We start from the raw sequence: 17036 nt of genomic DNA on the forward strand, positions 1-17036 counted from the left end.
AAGGGAAGGGAAGGGAAGGGAAGGGAAGGGAAGGGAAGGGAAGGGAAGGGAAGGGAAGGGAAGGGAAGGCAAAGGGCACTGGTGCTTGCAAGCACAGTACCATCTCCTTCCACACCCCTCAGAAGCAAAGCTGATGGGATTTCATCCTTTCCGTCCGCTAAGGGGAGGAGAGAAATGGACCATAGAAATTAGAACTGAGAAAGACCACTAGGTCATCCAATCCATTTCCCTGCAAGCGCAAGATTGTTCCCTGTGGTGCGTTCCTGAGTGCTTTTTCCGGTCTAGATTTAAATTAATCAATTAGCAATGGGGCTTTCAACACTACCTTGGGAGACCATTCTAGTCTAACAGATCTCATTGTTAATAATTCTCACCAGTTATTCAGCCTGACTTTTATTTTCTGTGATTTCATCCCAGGTCCTCAGTTACACTGCCCTAAGTTGCCCATTTAGTACCCACCTGTCTCCTTGGGGTTTGCACCCTTCAGGTACTCAGAGGCACTTATACCACTTTCATAGGTGCCTCTTAACAAAGGTTTACATATTTAATTTTTGTACTCTTTCCTGCTGGGTCACTCTCCTCTGCAGCCCTCAACAGTTTCTCCCCTGTTTTCTGATTCACCTCCACTTTGGCAACATCCTCTCCATTCTTTTCTGGGCTGGGAAATTCTCCCTGTGAATGAGACTTACTGGAAAGACCTGCATAGGAACATCTTGCAAAATGGATTAGTGCAAGAGTCCTTTTTCAGGCATCCAATGATGTGATCGAGCCGTTCAAAACTGCCTTGTGTTGGAAAGGGATTTTTCTTCCAGAGGAACTGAATTTGGAATTTGTTCACAAAGAAACACCCCGTGGTATTGGGGGAAGTTTACTGTGCCTGGCTGTGAAAGGAGAGCCACAGCCACTCTCAGACAATACCCTGCACAGAGGGATCAGAGATCAGGGTAGAGAGGACTGCACCTCTGCCCCTGCTCGTTCACTGACGAAGATGAAGAGCACTGCAGAGAATAGCCTTCCCCAGGCAGCGCAGTCAGAGGCAGGATTACCCAACACATTAATAAAGGAAGAAAATACGAGGCTTTCAGAGGCTCCCTCTACACCCTCTCTTTCTACAGAAATACAATATATTCATTTTCACATAACTCACAGTTTGACGTCAGGAAAAGAAATCCCTGCGCAACTCCAGCATTACGTTCCATTTATACCCCTAAATATCTTTAACCTCACTGCTCGCAACTTCTTTATTCCTAATATTTGCTAGCTATGTATTTGCCCTCTGTTCAGACTTCTGCTATTACATTTCATAAGCCCTTAACACGCTTCTTCCTTCCCAGTTTTTTGGTCAGCCGCTTCTTCACATCAGCTGCTCCCATCCACCTCAGGGCTGCTCCTCGGGACACCCAATTGCGAGCTATGGGATACAGCCAAGATGCTCACTGAAGTCCCAGGCTCCCGTTTGTCACTAAAATGATCACAATCACCACCACTGGTACAGCAGAAAATGGAGGGGAAAAAAATGAGCTGCAGCAGAGTCTTTATGGCTGGCAGATAAATGCATACTGTTAATAGCTATATGCATACTGTTAATCATGCCTGCCATACACAGGCAATTATTCTCTTATGGCTACATATTAATTTTTTTTGGAGTCGCGAGTGTGGTTTTGATCTCCGTGCAGAGCTGGAGACAGCAGAGCTCCCTGTGTCAGGAGTGCATATTCTACATTGAAACTGAAGGGCAGGGTACACCATGCCACAAACACCAGTCCCTCGATCCTCAGCTCCCTCCTCACACATGCATCTTGATTTCACTCCTCTTGAAACCTCAGAAAAGAGTGGGTTGTAGATGCATCACCAAGTTATGGGGCAAATAGAGGGAGCCCAGGCTGACGGACCTGGGTAAACGGATCCCTCACTTCTAACCATAGACCTACCCCTGCGCAAGCATTAACAAACAGGGACAACTGTTTCAACTCCTTTTCAGAGAAACATGTCCTTTTCCAGCTTTTTTTTCAAGGAGGAGATGGGGAGAAGAGCTATTTGCCTCTTTTGCAGAAGTATTTTGCGTGGGACATTGCCCATGCCCAGGGCGGCGAGCACAGCCCGCAGCCTGGCGGTGCAGTCCCCCACAGGGCTCTGCACCAGCTCGGGGACCTGCCTTGGGGCAGTGGGGCACAGGACTGTGCCCACAGCATGTCCCCACAGGCAGCTTTTCCAGCATCACTGCCCTTTCATGTCTTGACCGCCTCTTATTACAAAATTAAAGCCATCCTAAGGATGTGGTAGAGCTGCCAGGGAAGAAGATAACAGAAAATAATGTAGGACTTGTCAGTGCTATGTAGCATCAAGACATTTTCCTTTCCCTAAACAAACCTGAAATGGAAACCTGAACTTATTCAGCTATGAGTAGAGGGTATCAAAAAAAAAAAAAACAAAAAACCAAAAAACAACCTCCTCTGTGATCAGAGCTCTATTAAGCTGCCTTGAAAATTATTCCAAATACACTTTTTTGCAGATAACAATAGGCAATGCTTTTGACTGATTTGTTAAAAAAGGTAAAGAAAGAGCATAAAATTATTGCTTATCAGAGAGAGAAGCAGCACCATTTGAAACAACATTAAATTGTACCCCCTGAATTATTCACAAAGGCTGATGTTACACTATCATTATTTCTGGCTTTCCTTTTTACCGCATAGGATTTTGTGTCAGTTGTACCAAAAACCCCTCCTCTGTGATCAGAGCTCTATTAAGCTGCCTTGAAAATTATTCCAAATACACTTTTTTGCAGATAACAATAGGCAATGCTTTTGACTGATTTGTTAAAAAAGGTAAAGAAAGAGCATAAAATTATTGCTTATCAGAGAGAGAAGCAGCACCATTTGAAACAACATTAAATTGTACCCCCTGAATTATTCACAAAGGCTGATGTTACACTATCATTATTTCTGGCTTTCCTTTTTACCGCATAGGATTTTGTGTCAGTTGTCTCCAACCCAATAAAAGAGGTGGAGTTTTTTTAATTAATCAAACATGATTTTTCTGATTACTTTTTCTAATTTAAAATGAATATATTCCAAGCAGTGAGTTGTCTTCACAGTGTCATGTTGAAAAAGGAGATAGATTTCATTACCACTAGCAGGGTCTAAAACATGCAGCGAAATAGGTGCTTGCATACTGACTGGTGTTTCTCTACGTGTTGCGACAGCTGCTGAGAAGGCAAAGTGTGATCCCAGTTGTATGCTGGCATTAGCAGTTGCAAACTCCATCTCCATCCTGTTCAATGTGAATTAAGCCACTGAATTCCACAGAAGTTCTCCGATATAGAGCCTGTGCGATTCAGATTTCGTGTCAGCAAACGCAGTTTTCTGATTGCACGTAACAGTCAACACCTCTTGCAATTACCTAGTGATTTTCCTTTTTCAACACATAAATACGCAGGGCTATGAATTCTGTATTATGGAAGTTCTTAATGATCATAGCACACTAGAAGTGAGAGTAACTCTATTAAAGTCAGTAGAAACATTGATTAAACTAGCCAAAACTCTCTGGTTTTATTGGTACAGCTGTGTCTCGAAGCAGATGGGTGTAGACAGTTTGCGTTTATGGACACGACTGACTGACTGACTTAAAAGCACAGCTCATAACTGTAGTCCATAAGATGTCAGCCAGTTCTCCATATCCAACTTATCTGCTGAGCAAACCTTCATATTTTTTCTTGCTTACTGTCTCTTCTGTCAGCATCTTTCTGAATCATTTCTATTGCAAGCTTTGTGGCTGCAGGACTGATGTTTTGGGAGATCATGTAGGGAAGACAGCACTGTTTGCTTTATGTGTGTAATAGCCCAGCCCGAGGCAATATGACCACCCATGAATATATTAGCTTTAATACAATTATCCCTAATTGTTGTGGGGAAAAAACTGAAAAAATTACCTCAAAAAGCTTAAACATCAGGAAAAAAACATCAGGCACTACATTTGCTCTGCTTGCCATCTTATGATTTGAGGAGTTTTGATTTGCACGTGGTATTTGGTTACTTACAATAAGAGAAATCTTCCCACAAGCAGCTGCCTGCAGTGTAGAAAGCTGTAGTTCTGCCTGCTGTCTACAGGTCTTCAGAGTTCATGAAGAGAAGCCGGCAATATTGAGGTGTAATTCAGACTATACAAAAGCAAATAACTAAAACAGGCCAGATGAATCATCTCCCAGGAAAGTTCCTCTCCATTGACTATAAAGAGAGGCTACAGCAATTAGCTCAGCTACAGACATCTAAACTCTAGTTATCCAGAATAGCTGAAATGAATCCCACCGCTGATGTCAGCAAACTGAAAATGGCTTATAATAAAACCCATTTTCTTTTCAACGGCTCAGCTATGACGTGAAAGTCTGGACTATCACTGACACACAAAAAATGAACATTAGCAGGGTCGAAGTCCCCCCTGCCTGGCTGTGAGAGGAGACCCTGCCGGCTGGACCCCGTGGCGGGGGGAGGCAGGCTTTCAGCAGAGCACGAGAAAGGCTGATTACCTCACCAGGTCATTAGACTGAATCTGTGATCAAAGACAGTGAGTCATTTATGGGTACATTTTTGTTCTATAATACAACTAATTAATTGGCAGAATTTTTGAAAATAAAACATGGCGAATCCCCTTCCCTCTCTCCCAGCTGTTCCCATCACGTCAAGACGGAGTTAGCCAGGACCCGGCCGGTATGCTGACACAGCTCCCCAATTTCCTTTCCCCTGCTCCATTTCCTTTTCAAATTGAAAACTATTAGGACTCTTTAGGCAAATAATAGAAACCTAATGCAGGTGCCTGTTATAAATCGTTCGCTAGTTACTTTTAACCTAATGTCTCCTCAAACATTACTTCACAGAAGACAGCGAGGGAAAGAAATGCCTCATGAACTCTGACAATCGGTGGGTCAGGAGTTAAGGTCATAATAATGTAGCCCATTTCTTCTTGCTTGTCAAATGACAAACACAGATAGACCCCTGGGTCTTTCATCTGAGATTGACTCCCCTCAGTAAGAACATGGTTCTTGCCAAGAGCAATTCTTATCTAGGATCATACCCTGCTGTACACCCCGAAGCAGGAAAGGTGGCATACGACTGATGGTGCCCGGTTAGTGCTAGTTTAGGATTTTGACACACCCAACGCTGTAGCTTTCCTAGGCACAACCTGATGATGTGCTCGGTCTAGATCTGCCACACTTCTGAGGTTAAATTAGTCAATGTTTAGGAGGCAGCTTGACATTCGTAAATAGAAATCACTTGAGAAATTTGAAGTATTCTGCAGGCAAAATAAAACAGGAAGTAAACATTAATAACAAGAGTTAGCAGTGGCTGGGTTTTATGCAAAATATACAAATGTACAGAAGTGCCTATTAATTCTGAATCACTGCAGCAAGTATCTAGGCTCAAGAGTTGGAAATGCTGCCTGAAATGCCAATGTGATCAGTCAATGTTAAAATTTGCCTTCATCAACTAGGCATCACGTGTCTTATTCTCAGAGATAAATTCCTCCTATGTTCACTGGAAATAATATCAAGCATTTCACAGGGGATAAACCTCCAACTCTATGTATGTACAAAACAAGGCATCCAAGAGGAGAATCTGTTAGCATATATGCTCCTGAACACATCGGGCAACTGTCAGGTTGTTGGAAGCATTTCTTATCATGCTGGGTGCCCTCACATGCAGCGTTGAACGGTGCTGCGTTGGTCACAGATCACTTTCCCCATTTGGCTCCCCAGTGAGGTGTAAATATTTCACAGCTAATGCATAAGTCATGTACACCTGTGTTTCTGAGTGCCATAGCAGTGAGACATAACTCTTGGGTATTTCTGAGCATAGAGGAACATGGATTATTTTCTGCCATTGCAAATGCAAAATACATGGAGACTTTTAATGTTTAACACTCAGACCAGTTCTGCAAATTCTTGGAAACCATTGCCTCCAGCCCTGGGCAACATCTAAGTGATGTTCTGCAAACACGTACAGCTTGCCAGGACTGGCAGACACCCCAGGCTGTGACCACACGTGACTACCTACTGGGGCCCCATATCACTGAAAGCCAACATATGGAGTTAATTCACCCAAAAATTAACATCCCAAGCACACTTGCTATTACTGTACGGGTGGACATTGTGATAGCAAACATCATCAGAGGCATTCGTACTATTGCTGCATCAATAGGTGTTGGGTGCCTTTGTGTTTAATTTCTTAAGAAATCCAGACCTCAGAGAAAATCCTGGGTGCATTCATAATCTTACACTCATGTTAGAAAAGAGAAAGAGTTAAGCTTATTTATGGATAAAATTATTGAAATAATAAAAGGCATCACACCACGCACTGGACTGATTGGGAGGAGTGAGTTAAGGTATAGCGCCTGGAGAGGATGGCTTCCCCAGGTGGTTTGCTCTGTATCGGCAGAGCCTAGTGCTTTGACCAAGAGGTGAAGGGGGAGACAGGGAGGCACATTAGGGGTATGCTAATGTAAGGAGAAGGAAGCAGTTGGTCTCACTGCCCTGAGAATGAGTATTGACGGAGGTCCTCAGGTGCAGGATGGCAGATGGAGAAGCTCATGCATTTCTGAATGAGGGAGTTGCCTCTTGCTGGTGTACTTCTGCTGTGCTGAGGAAAATAAAACTCTGTGTACATTGGAAAATAAATAACATAGAACCAAAAAATAGCTGGTTCTTATCATGAACCTTCCAGCCAAGGAAAATACTATATACTGTTCAGGAAAGTACACGCTACTTCTTGAGATGCTGAGTGGGATTCAAACACCTCTGTTGCAGGCAGCGCCTCATGAAATGTTTGGTGTTAGTCCATGTGAAGGATACAGTTAGCTAGATGGCCATGTGTCTGATCTAAGAGACCTATTATTTTTCTCATGAAAGCAGTGACCCTAAAGCAAAGTGACATGAAAGCAATTCTAATGTACAGAGTATAAATACCTTTCTTTGAAGGGAAGGAGCCATTTGTCCACCTCAACTTTTCATCTAGTAATAAAGCTGGAATAAACACAAACATTTTGTAATTGCATTTCTCCACTGCATTCTCCCACGTGCTCTCATCTTCACCTCTCAGCTTTTCTAGATTGCCAGCTCTTTCTTTTTTTTTTTTAATACTCCCAAGCACTCTGTTAGAGCCACATTTCTAGTAACAAATAGAGATTAAACTTCTGGCACAGGCATACAGTGATGTGTATGTCGCTAGTGATGTCACTAGTACCTACAACAACTTCTGTCTGAGACTGTTATAACTGCTTTGTCACTAGTACCTAGAACAACTTCTGTCTGAGACTGTTATAACTGGGGGTCAGGTGTGATTAACTGAATTTTTCACAATTATACCTCTCCTACAAATGTCACAATGCTGCAATGCCACAATACTACTAAACCTTTTGAGCTACTGATGTAGCTATCATTTTGATATAGGCATGAGATAACTTTGGTATCATTTGCTATTATATACATTAAGCATGGCAACAGTGCTGTAGCATGTCATCCACCACTAGTGGATGTGTGGAGATTATGAAGTATTATTGGTCCTATTTACAAACTAGGACATCACTGACAGCACCAGCCCTTTATGTTTAAAATATACTTTCCTTCTCCATTCAGCTGTTTTCTCATATCACACCAATGGATCTTACGAGGGAACATGGCCCCAAGCATGGTGCTTCCAACTCAGAAAATCTCTGCAATTTCTTGTTTTTTCTACGACTCAATAAGCTTCATCATAAGAAAAAAATAATATTGCTGACTCTATAAAATAATTCCTAAAGCTTTTCTACAGCTAAAGTAACATCATAGAAACAGCATCACCATGGCCCATGGTGAGATTGTTTCCATTCCCCCTATGGGTACTTGCAGCCTCAGGCCTGTCTTAGTCAATGACTCATCAGACTTTGAGGGCTTGATTCGGTTGCTTAAACATAGGCATCCATTTCCGCTGAGCCACCTTATGGATGTCCATGTGAGACATGTGAGGAGAGCACAGCACCCCCTGGACACCCCCACCTTCCTGGAGCAACAACCAGAGGTTAGGCAGGGCACCGAGGGCATCTCAGGTGACACTACATGGGCACAACCATGCCAACACCAGCAGTCTGACTTGCTATACTGTACATGTGTTTGCCTACACGCAGTCATGTACAACTGTCAAACACAGTCTAACACTCTTAGGCTACTTCATCACATCTAGAGGAAGCACCTGTCAGCCAGAAAAGTCCTTTATCCTAAGAGTTGTTCCCCTGTTCTTTGGTATTCAGAGAGATGTGTCCTGAAATGTGCTGTTCAATAGGTGATTTCAGTTTGGGCTCAGTTCATTCTTAACTGTTCTTTGAAATTGTCCACAGGGCTGAATGAGCTACATTTTAGAGCGAAACCTTGTTGAAGTCTGTAAGCATTTTGCCACTGACTCCAAGGAAACGAGGATTTAATCCTAGAAAGTGTCTATCTGGACCAAGAAAGGCATGTCTTTCAGTTGCCATCACCATTATCTGGAGAGGCAATGGAGGAACAAAGCTGCTCTCAGTGATGAATGCTCCATCCCTGGGACCACAGTGGAAAAGGCACCAATGTAGCTGCTCTTGGAGAAACAAAAAGGAAACAGGACTGAAAGTCAGATCTGTTTGTTCTCCGAGATTTTTAAAGAGCAGCTCCAGAAGTGTTATTTGCATTTTATTTAGTACTTATAGTGCAACAGCAATGAAACCTAACATTACAGGGAGTGTGTGTTCCCACCAGAAAATGTCTTCAACAGCTCATAAAAACCTGGCTATTTATCAGCACTGCAGGAGATCTTTATTACCTCCCTACAGCATGTGCTCTCCTATGATGCAGTTATTGATTTAACAAGTAAAATTCGTGGCAAGCTTTTATCTTGGAATTAGCAGCAAGACTGAAATAGAGCTCTTATTATTCTAATAACACAGAGATGTGAGATACCTGCATATTCCAAAGGCCATATCATCACTTTTACAAGCATCACATTAGGACTGTCTGGGCTGCCACATCAAAGCGTGGGCTGTGAGATCTTTAATAATTATGATATCGTACTCACCCCCGGCAATTTCACAACCCTTTTGTTTTTCTTCCTACAGGTTTGGACATCAGGCAAGCTCAGGTTATTGTGCTGTCATCGGGTACCAAATGTATAAATGGGGAATACATTAATGACCAAGGGCTTGCAGTCAACGACTGCCATGCAGAAATTGTGGCAAGAAGGGCATTTGTTCACTTCCTCTACTCACAGCTGGAGCTACACTTAAGGTAACTGAATTCTGTTGATGCTTAGGGAATGTTATATGGCCTTCAGTAGAACAGATCCATCCTCCGAGCATTTGAACTATTTGTTTCTTTATGTTGTTGTTTTTGAGCCTTTGGCTGATGAAGGACCAATACACTGCACAGAAAAAATTGAGAGAGTTAGATAGTCTACAGTGTTGGGTCATGAGCTCCTTTACTTCAGCTGATTTTCTTTCAGTAGCTATTAGATATGACTCATAAAGTTGGGTTTATGAAGCCTGATGATTTTGTACAAATCTTTACGTGCAGGCTTATTAGCATCATTCATTGGCCAGGGACTGAAAGGGGGTCATTTTGCTCACTGCAGACATTTTTCTGTCTTCCTTGCTGCTGCTGAAATATCTCTAGGAAGTGATTTATTGATCATTAATGCCTTCATTGACTCACTAGACAACCAATGAGTGTTAACAGTACAGTAAACTTTGTGCCAAAGTGCAAGATGCTATCACTCACTCCTTCTTTATGATGTTTTAAAATGTTATAGCATGTAGAGTCATTACAGAGAAATTATTGTTTCCGTCTTCAGCCAAACCCACCTTGTTACCATTTAAATAGTTAATGGGTCATACACTGCCTGGAAGCTGGTAACAAGTAGGGTACCGCAGAGGTCTATCCTGAGACCTCGCTAATCATGACTATCAACAATCTGGAAAAGGCTATGTAGTGCTTGCTTATAAGCTTTGCAGAGGACACCAAATTGTGGGGAGGACCAGTCAATATGCTTGAGGGCTGGACTGCCATCCAGACAGGCTGGAGGACTGGGCCAGCAGGAACTTTGACAGAAAACTCAACAAGGACAAACAGAAAGTCCCACGCTGAGGAGGAAAGAATGACCTGCAGCAACACAGTCTGTAGCCTTATTGGCTGGGGAGAAGCTCTGCTGAAAAGGCACAAAGTTTGTAGGCAAACAGCAAGCTGAATGTGACACAGTAGTGTGCCTGGCAGCAAAGAGGGTCAACAGGATCCCAGGCTGTATGAAGAGTCAGTCAAGGGATGTGATCATCCCCCACTACTCAGCACTCATTGACCACATCTACAATACCATGTGCAGTTTTGGGTCCCCCAATACAGGAAGGACATCACCAGAAGCAGGTTCAGCAGAGGCCACCTGGATGCTCAGGGGCCAGAGCACTTGGCCTGTGCGGAGGGGCTGAGGGAGCTGGGCCTGGTCAGCCTGGAGGTGGGATGGCGGACCCAGCAGAGCATATGTCAACAATACAATGGATCTGGCATCTTTACCAAGGTGAAGAAGATGACAGACAACAGGCTCACACTGAAACAAGAGAAGCTCAGTCTGAATATTAGGACACACTGTCCCTGTGGAAATAGGCAAGTAGTGGAACAGGTCACCCAGCAGGCTTGTACAGTCTCCCTCCTGTCTTGGAGGTTTTCGAAATCTGAGTGGATAAAACACTGAGCAACCTGGCAAACGGCTCTGAGTGGGAGGTTGTGCTAGAGACCTGAGGTCTTTTCCAGCCTGAATTATCCTATGATCCTATGAAAGCTGAGCAGAAGTGAAGCTGAGGAGGCATTTATTATATGGAAGGAACCAAGGAATGAAGCAAGGAAAGAAAACAAACAAAACCCCCTTTATCTATAGATCATTCTTCTGCCCTCCATCCTTGCTTACATTTTCACATAACTTCATCTGAAGGCCATTAACTTCAGTGCAAAAACTCCCTTTGACTTCAGAAGGTTTTGCATCAGGTCACAGACACAAGGATTAACCTGAGCAGGATTGTGTGTTCTTGTGAGCACCTATGATACTGTTGCACCAAAGCAGCGGTAATAGGAATAATGGTTATTTTCACTTCAGGCTGGGGTTGAAGGCAAGAGAGTATATTGAGTAGATGAGCTTGACTAACAAAGGGGGACAAGAGCCTTGAATGGTTTAATCAAAAACAATATTCTCTCTATTTCAATCTGAATTGCTTTCAAGTTTATATTAAATGATTATGTTTTCAGCAGTGTAGCAGCCTTAGTACTTGCTTTGTGCTACGGTCTCTTGGGAAACAAGTGCTACCAATGTATCTTAAACTATTGTATTGATCCACCTCCCTAACATGTTCAGTCATATTATTATTTTATTTGGATCAATGTTAACAGTCTTTTGTTAAGAGAATCCTCAGTGCAGCACAAGCTCTGTTCGCAATAACTTCAAATCACTCTGTGTTCAGCCAAGAGCAGACACCACTTCTTCCCTGACCAGCACACACGATAAAAATCTCAACCAAAATTGTCAAGGCTAAGCACCTTTGCAAGACAGAGCTGGAGATATTGTCAAATCAGATTTTGCTTTCTTATAGTCCATGGGGAAGCAAACCTGTGTGTTTAATATATTCTTCAATTCTAGTATTTATTGCTACACTCAGTTTTATGCCATTGTTGGGAGCTTTGTCATATGGCGAGCAAATGGGGGTGCTCAAAATGAAATGACAAACACATTTTGTGCACATTGCAGTCAGATTTACCCTTTTTCTCTAGAAAAAGAGAGACAACTCTCACTGGCAGAGAAATCGCATGGTGCTACCACATAGGTAAAAGGACACATTTTTTAGGACAGACATGTTAACTCAGCTCCACTGGGACTCCCTGCACACCAGCTCCTCAGGCTTGGGGGAAACACAAACATGGTTTCTACGTTGTTATGCATTTGCATTAGCCTAGCACAAATTAAAGTTCTCTCCCAGATCAGGAATCTGTTGTACAAAGTCGTATATGAACCGAGACCAAAAATATGATTCCCTAACCCAAAAAAAGAATGAAAGCATAGTTCTTGCCTCAAAGAGCTTAAACTTTCCATTCCTCCCTATGGAACAGGCAAGTTTGTTCTGTGGAGAGTATTCCCTATTTTCCACGTATCTTCCTCCCACCAAGTCTACCTGCTCAAATTGATCTCTGCAGCTGGATTTCAAACTTCAGGAACTTCTAGCACAAGAATTTTTTTTCTATATAATGCTGTCCTTGAAAAGGAACCACTTTTCCAGAATTTACAACTACTGCCATTGACCTCAGTGAAAGCAAAACATGTACTTGCCTGAGTGTAGCATGAAGGCTTCAGAGAGCAGGGACAAGCAGGCTGGAGAAAGCAAGGGCCAGGATAGATAATTAATGGCCAGGAGAGATGGATGCACTGAGTTGACACGTTACTTGAGATGTCTAAAAGCCAGTCAAGTGTGAACTAGATCCCCAAAGCTCCTTTTATCACCAGTGGATGGGCATCTCTGGAGTGGGACTCAGCAGACCTATTCAAGTATCTATTGTGTCTGAGATGAATTGCCATGTACTGGGGCAAATTTTTTCCATTTCTATAAAGAGAGCATAGGGTGACTGCTTCAGATATTTAAACTGTAGAACAATCTCATCCATAAGCCAAAGTTGCAGCAATATGTAAATTACATTTTTTTTCCTTCTCTTCATATTGCTAAATGTTAGAGGTGTGACTTTCCTGACTTTTCTTGGGAAAGAGAGTTCCAGAACGGGAACTTTATCCTCTCTAAGAAGCAAGAGTGACAAATACTTCAAAAGGAAACTTTCAACAATTCATTGTCTAGAGCTTGAGTTAAATAAAAGCTAAAAGCACAACTAAAAGCTGGCAGCTTCTAACCAGTCTGATTAAAAGCCTTAGCCCTCCCAGATTTCATTTTTATGACAACCATAATCCTCCAGTTCTCTCAAGACTCACAAAAAAGATGAAAAGACAAAAATTTTCTGATGTACAAAAGAAGGACAAGAAAGACCTTTTGAGAAGCTTTTTCTAAAAATCACCGTCAAAAAGTACACAAATACGATAGTCTGATTCTCTTGCAATGATGGCAGCAAAATTCACATTGATTTCAGTGGCATTATTTATACCAACTGGCCAATAGGGAAGAAAAGAAAATCCAACTCTTCTTTTTTAAAGAAAAATAAAACTAATAGCCTATTCTTAAAACAAATCAGCACCATAGCAGTCTTGCTGCTGTAGTGGCCCTGCAGGTGCCGGAGGGATGATTTTACAAGAAGCTAAGTTCTTCCAGCGAGTCAGAGGTAAACCACTGCTTATTTTATACATAAAAACCAAGGAATAGTCTTCATCCAGCCCAGTTAAGTTTTTTTCCAGGAAAACCAGCTGCTTGTTATACATTTACAATTTCTTACTTTTGTCCCACTAGCCTCTCAATGGACACAGCTCCTTCCATTTTAAGCCTCCTGTTAGTTTCTCTAGGATGCCATGCTGTAGCATATAGTACTAGAAACTTCCCGTACATACATTTACATGATAAAAACAGCTCCTCTGCTTCTCTTTTAGAGAGTAAGGCCTTGTTTCAGCAAAACACTTTGCATATATGAAATCATAAGTACGTGCTTAAATCTTCTTGAAGTCAGCTCAAGACATATGCATGTGTTATGCTAAATAATGAACTTAAGCACAAGATTAGAATTTAGCATATTCTTAAATGTTCCTCTTGAATCAGTCTCAAATCCTAACTCTCCCACAGAAATTCATAACAGGCAAAGGTCTAGGGACAAATTCTGCTCTTTTAGCCAGAATTGGCTCTCTGCCAGCATGTGGAAATGACTCTAATAATGAATGACATTTGTGGGCTCACTGTGGGCTTCTCTCTTCATTGCTTTGTACAGGTGTGTATGGCTGTGCAAAGTGGCATTGCAAAGGCCTGCTACTGCAAACTCATTCTCCCCATCACAGCTCAAAATGACTATCCCAGAGGGAAGGCAGAAGTGTACAGGTTGCTGGGGGAGAAGTGACTTTGCAGAAATGCATCTCATGCTCCACTTGGCCCAGTTTTACAAGGTACCTGCATCCCCCTGAGGTTTGAAATTCCCTAAGACAAGACTTTCTGCAAAGTCACCGTAGATGATATTGCATCCCAAACTCTTTTATAACAATATTCTCAGAGTTTTGTTATTATACCTATTCAACCACTATGCAGGGATGAATCTCATGTTTGAGTTCAGCCCCCAGAAAACCATCCCAAAGGCAGGTCAGGACCATATGTGATACGGAGGATCTCAGCCTCCTGGAGGAAGAGTCAAGCTGCCTTGCCCTCCATCCCTGCCATCTATTTTTAGAGCAGCTGTCTTTATCACCCAACCCATCAGCCACACTGGTTCCAGACCCTTCTTGGTACTCAGGGAGAGGGAAGAGAGCAAGGTTAATCAGTGAAAAACAATAACCAGTAAAAACAGGATGGGTGCTGATTACTGTGAACTGAAATCCAGCCCAAAGAATGACTGCTACAACCCTACATAGCAACTGTAGTACTACAAGCTGCCCCCCACTTTGGTGAGGTCTAACATAATAATAGCAGGCATTAGGACTGCACAGCTTTGTAGTCTCCCAGCTGATTTTGCAGTGAATTATTTAAAACTAACTGCAATTGCTCTAAAGTCCAAGCAGCAGGACTTACAGGTATTTTATTATTTCAGAGGCTTGTATCAGGGTGATAATATAATTAGTGCAGTTGGGAAATTCCACCACAGCCAGCAGAAAATGAAGGAGTTGCATGTGGCAGCCCCGGCTCAGCAGTCGGTGTGGCTCCCTGTCCCTGACAGGCGAGCTAATGTGCCTGTAAATTCCTCCTGACAGCAAACGCAATCCCGGCATCAAAAAATGACAAAACACCCAAACCATGGAAGAGTGACAGCCAAACAGCTTCAATAGCACAGAGGCTGCACCGGGAGAAAACAGGCAGAGGCAGCTTGGATTAAAGCCAAGGACTTGCTCCGAGGCTGAGTAGAAAGCACCCTTGTTTACACTAACAGGAGACAGAGAAACCAGCAGAAATCGCCTTGGTTAATGGGCTGTCCTATAGTGAATTAAACAGGTAGGATTCTGGCTTATTAAGAGCCTCCTAGGAAAATTATTACCTGCAGGTGCCATTCTGTTCAGAGATATTCCTGCAAAAAGACCCTTGAGTTTTTGAGGGAAGGACCAGGGCTTCAGAGGGAAAGGAGTCTCATCATAATTTCACTAATCACATTTTCACTTTCAAAATTATAACCATGACCATCACCCAAATGTACGTATTAGAGGCAGCTGTCTGTCAGAGAAATCACCCATGTCTTCCCAAATGTAAATCATCTGAGGAACCACACGGCAGCATAGCCTTAATGTGAGCTATTGCTGCAAACTGCAGGACTGGGAGGGTTTGGCCTCCCGGGCAGCTGTCGCTAATGGAATATGTGCGCTGTGTCCCCATCTAGCTGCTGAACCACTGCAAAGATAAAAGCTTCATCTTAATAAGTATCTTTTTCAACTCAGCTGAGAAAAGCCCGCACAAGTTTTGTCCTCACTTTTCAGGATGGCTTCTGATTTCCAAAAATGCCAAGTGACCAAGAAGATGTTGCTGGCTTAGATGGAGCACTCGTAGGTGGCTCTGGTTGAATGGGGAAGAAAAGCAACACCTGGGGAGCAGGGAGGGTTGGCAGGGGTCGTAAAATCTGGGTGCTTCATTAGAGGCCCTTTTCAGTGGAGCATATAAACACGCATCTCAGTTGCAGTGATGTTAATGGGATTTAAACACGTGCCTAAGCACTGTCATGAGCAGAGCTGATTTGTTCACATAAGAGCCTAAGAGAACTTTTCCTTTCTTCATGCACCAGAACCTCTTTAAAATCAATGTGTTTATGCATCCGTGCACATAAGGAAGGAGATTTACCCTTCAAAAATCCACACTTTTATTATTAGAATATATTCTAGGTAAGCAAGCCAAAAGCACTTTGACAGTTTTGACCCTCTTCACACATTTCTTCACTTGGAGAAGCTTATTGTTTTTCTCTTGTTGTCACCAGGCGAAATATATGATGCCAGGTGCTAATAAAAACAAACAAACAGAGGGAGAAAAACAGAGAGAGAGAGAGAGCAGAAAATTTTCTGATTTGGCATGTAACAAATGACCTGGAACCTCTTTTGTGATCATAGCAAACGGCGAGAAGACTGGGAGCGATCAATCTTCGTGCGATTAAAAGAGGGAGGCTACAGGCTGCGGGAGAACATCCTGTTCCATCTGTACGTGAGCACTTCACCCTGCGGAGACGCGCGCCTCAACTCCCCCTACGAAATCACAAACGACTGTAAGAAAAAAAATATCTTCCCTCTCCTTTTTCCCCTTTGCATGTTTTTTTCCTTTTTTTTTTTTTTTTAAGATCAGCCTTTCTTTCTTCGTTTGCTTGCAGAAAATGTGTTTCACTCAAGTGCGTCCGTTTTTTGCTGTTTCTTGCAGAAAATGTGTTTCACTCAAGAGCAGAAACACTGCAAGCTGTGTGTGTGTCTGTGCGACCAGTGCTTGGTCCCGCATACTGGGTACTGGGGTGCAGGGAAAATCACAGCTGGGCAAGGCAGTGGGAGACTGCTCTGCGTGCCTCTTTCTTCGTTTGCTTGCAGAAAATGTGTTTCACTCAAGAGCAGAAACACTGCAAGCTGTGTGGCAGGTGTGTGTCTGTGTGACCAGAGCTTTGTCCCGCATACTGGGGGAAGGTGTGCAGGGAAAATCACAGCTGGGCAAGGCAGTGGGAGACTGCTCTGCGTGCCTGAGGCTCAGTGGCTATGCTAGGGAATACATCCCCAACAGCCTAGCAGGAAATGCAACCCTAACAGTAAATAAATGCCTTGGGAAGGTTCCTCACGATCTAAGAGATACTTGGAGCCACGGCCATGGGCTGGACCAGAGGATCAGGTCTCCAGCTGGGGATGCATGGACTTTTCTCAAGGTTTAGGCAG

General features: G+C 43.0%; 1 protein-coding gene across 2 annotated transcripts in view; it reads left to right on the forward strand.

The window, feature by feature from the left end:
- Positions 1-17036, forward strand: part of ADARB2 (adenosine deaminase, RNA specific B2 (inactive)) — a 118254-nt gene that overhangs the window by 61424 nt on the left and 39794 nt on the right. Inside the window, exons 4-6 of one of the 2 annotated variants that reach the window (XM_009278644.1) lie at positions 9109-9277; positions 10096-10120; positions 16261-16390. In XM_009278644.1, the coding sequence (XP_009276919.1) occupies positions 9109-9277; positions 10096-10120; positions 16261-16390 (324 nt within the window). Of the gene's footprint in view, positions 1-9108; positions 9278-10095; positions 10121-16238; positions 16391-17036 lie in introns of both variants that reach the window. The other variant, XM_019471883.1, reaches the window with a different exon arrangement.

Source organism: Aptenodytes forsteri, unplaced genomic scaffold, assembly GCF_000699145.1.
Source record: "Aptenodytes forsteri isolate BGI_AS27 unplaced genomic scaffold, ASM69914v1 Scaffold257, whole genome shotgun sequence".
Taxonomy (NCBI): domain Eukaryota; kingdom Metazoa; phylum Chordata; class Aves; order Sphenisciformes; family Spheniscidae; genus Aptenodytes; species Aptenodytes forsteri.